Consider the following 2,133-nt stretch of genomic DNA (forward strand, 5'->3'; position numbering starts at 1 on the left):
CCAATCCACCTTTCACATAAGAAATTCCATCTATATGGATAGCAAGTAACTTAATGCGCTATACCTATTGCTTCGGCAGATACATTAGAATGCTCGTTAACTCGGTAGAATATGCCCTATTAGGTTCTTTTCGTGCAAGCACCATATTTCACCTATCATGCAAATTCATAAGCTCTGTTTGGGCTCGCTGATAGGTCCTTTTACGACACCCCTTTTAGGGTAAAATCCCACCTCAATTCGATTAGGTGCCTTTATGTTCTCACTATTTTGTCCAAAGGAATCTTGGGGAAAAAATTAATTTTCTGCTCTCGGGCTCCATGGAGCCTGAAATTTTTGAACATTAAAAAATGAACTTTTGAAGTTTAAAAAAAATCTGAAAATTACACAAGTATTTATAGATGTATACTAGATGTGTGTGAAATTTCATTGTTCACAGTTTATGTACATTTTTAGCAGTGATTTTTTTTGTGAGGGCTCCACGAAGGTTATTTGTTGCTGGAACTTTGCAAGAACATCAAAATTTTGATAATCTTTGATTCCTGAAAGTTTCAGATTTTTTTCGATTTGTTTTCAATTTTTTATGAATTTACTGTTCATGAGGGTGTAGGGGCACCCGGGAGCTGTTAGGCATTTCTCAAACTGAATTTATAGGTTAAACTTCTAGATTTTTGTATGCGGAAAAATGGGCAACCAAAATCACTCATTTTCTTTGACAATTTCGTACAATCCAATGATTCAATCTGAAAGTATGTCATATAATTCAAAGGGAGCTTGCCAATTGTACACCTAAACATCCTAATTTTTTCAACAACTCATGGCTGAATCATGCAAGTGGCTGTCCGCCCCTAAATTTCCCATTACAATTCTTATTCGTTTTGCAAAAACGCCGGCAAGATCACGAAGCGCGGATCGGGATTCATCATGTACAACGACTCAATGCCAAGGACGAGGTCCGTGGGCTTGTACCCTGTCAGCTCCGTGAATTCTCTGTTCCACTGTCGAACCTGGCTCGCCATTGGGTTCAAGATCAGCATGGCCAGAAAGACCGCCGACGCCGCCACGGCGGACGGCATGAGCTGCAGGCATCTGTAGTCGACCAGCGATGTTTCGGCGAGCTGATGCGCCAACTTCTGAACCTCCAGGTCGCGCTCTCCTTCGCTGTACCTGGTGAAGTGGTCCACGAAGGTGTAGGCCGTTGGTCCGCTGAAATCGTACCGGAGCACCGCCAACATCTTGCACTCGATGTCGATCACCTCCTTGCTCGTGGCGAACCCACAGTCGTCGGCAATTTTCGCGGCGTTCACCTTGAATATGGTGTCCCGCTCCTCATATTTGGCGGCGGTGAAGGCGGCCGTGGCGCCCAGGAGATGGAGCTCATACTCCATGTTAGTCGTAGGTAAGGTTCGCGCTGACAGCACGCGGTCGACGTAGGAGACGGCGCGGTGAAGCGTGCCGGGGGCCAGGCCGTAGTACCGAGTAAACCCGTCCATCCAGATAACAAGGTTGGCGCGCATCGACGGGGTCATCCGATCTCCCTGCACCGTCTTCAGGTAGTCTGGCCTCGGCGGCTCCTCGACGTTCATCTCCAGCTTGCGGAGGTTGAAGTCGATGTCGGCGTCGTAGTCAGAGAGCCGCGGACGCGTGGCCGCGTTGTTGGATTCAGGGGCATCGAAGACCGGGACGGCGGTCTCCAGGAGCAGGGATGGTACGGGTTCCTTCATTGCGGCGTAGTGGTCGACGGGTCGAAGCGCAGGAAGTGCACCGATGGCTCGGAGGTAGTCGTCAATGTCCCTCGTCTCGGCGCCGCCGCCTGGTAAGGCGACGGGGATAGGAGGGCCCGAGAGCAGCTCGGCGGTGAAGGGATCCATGATAGCCATTGGCGTGAAGGAGAATGGATACACTGGACGGTGGGTGTAAGATTGCACGGCAGGGTGGCGTGGCGGCGTCGACCTGGCTATTTGCTGAGGAATGCACATTGCGCCCGATTGGCTGCATGAGAACTGGAAACCGGGTGGGCACTCACTGGGTCCAGTAATCCGACTTTACCTATGCGTTTCTTTCCATTTTTTCCCTCTTTTCTTTCTTGCTTTATTTTGTGGTTGTTTTTTTACTCTTTAACAATTGTGCTGCCGC

At 49.1% G+C, this 2,133-nt stretch overlaps 1 protein-coding gene across 1 annotated transcript; it reads right to left on the reverse strand.

The window, feature by feature from the left end:
- Nucleotides 1–866: 866 nt before the first annotated feature.
- LOC123139261 (putative cyclin-F2-1) lies at nt 867–1,877 on the reverse strand. The gene has a single exon (XM_044559057.1). The coding sequence runs from the start codon at nt 1,875–1,877 to the stop codon at nt 867–869; it is 1,011 nt and encodes a 336-aa protein (XP_044414992.1).
- Between the last annotated feature and the right edge of the window lie 256 nt (nt 1,878–2,133).

The sequence above is a fragment of the Triticum aestivum genome, chromosome 6B (genome assembly GCF_018294505.1).
Source record: "Triticum aestivum cultivar Chinese Spring chromosome 6B, IWGSC CS RefSeq v2.1, whole genome shotgun sequence".
In the NCBI taxonomy this organism is placed as follows: domain Eukaryota; kingdom Viridiplantae; phylum Streptophyta; class Magnoliopsida; order Poales; family Poaceae; genus Triticum; species Triticum aestivum.

Coding starts and splice junctions, on each gene's coding strand:
- LOC123139261 (XM_044559057.1), bottom strand. CDS start 1,877: ATGGCTATCATGGATCCCTTCACCGCCGAGCTGCTCTCGGGCCCTCCT.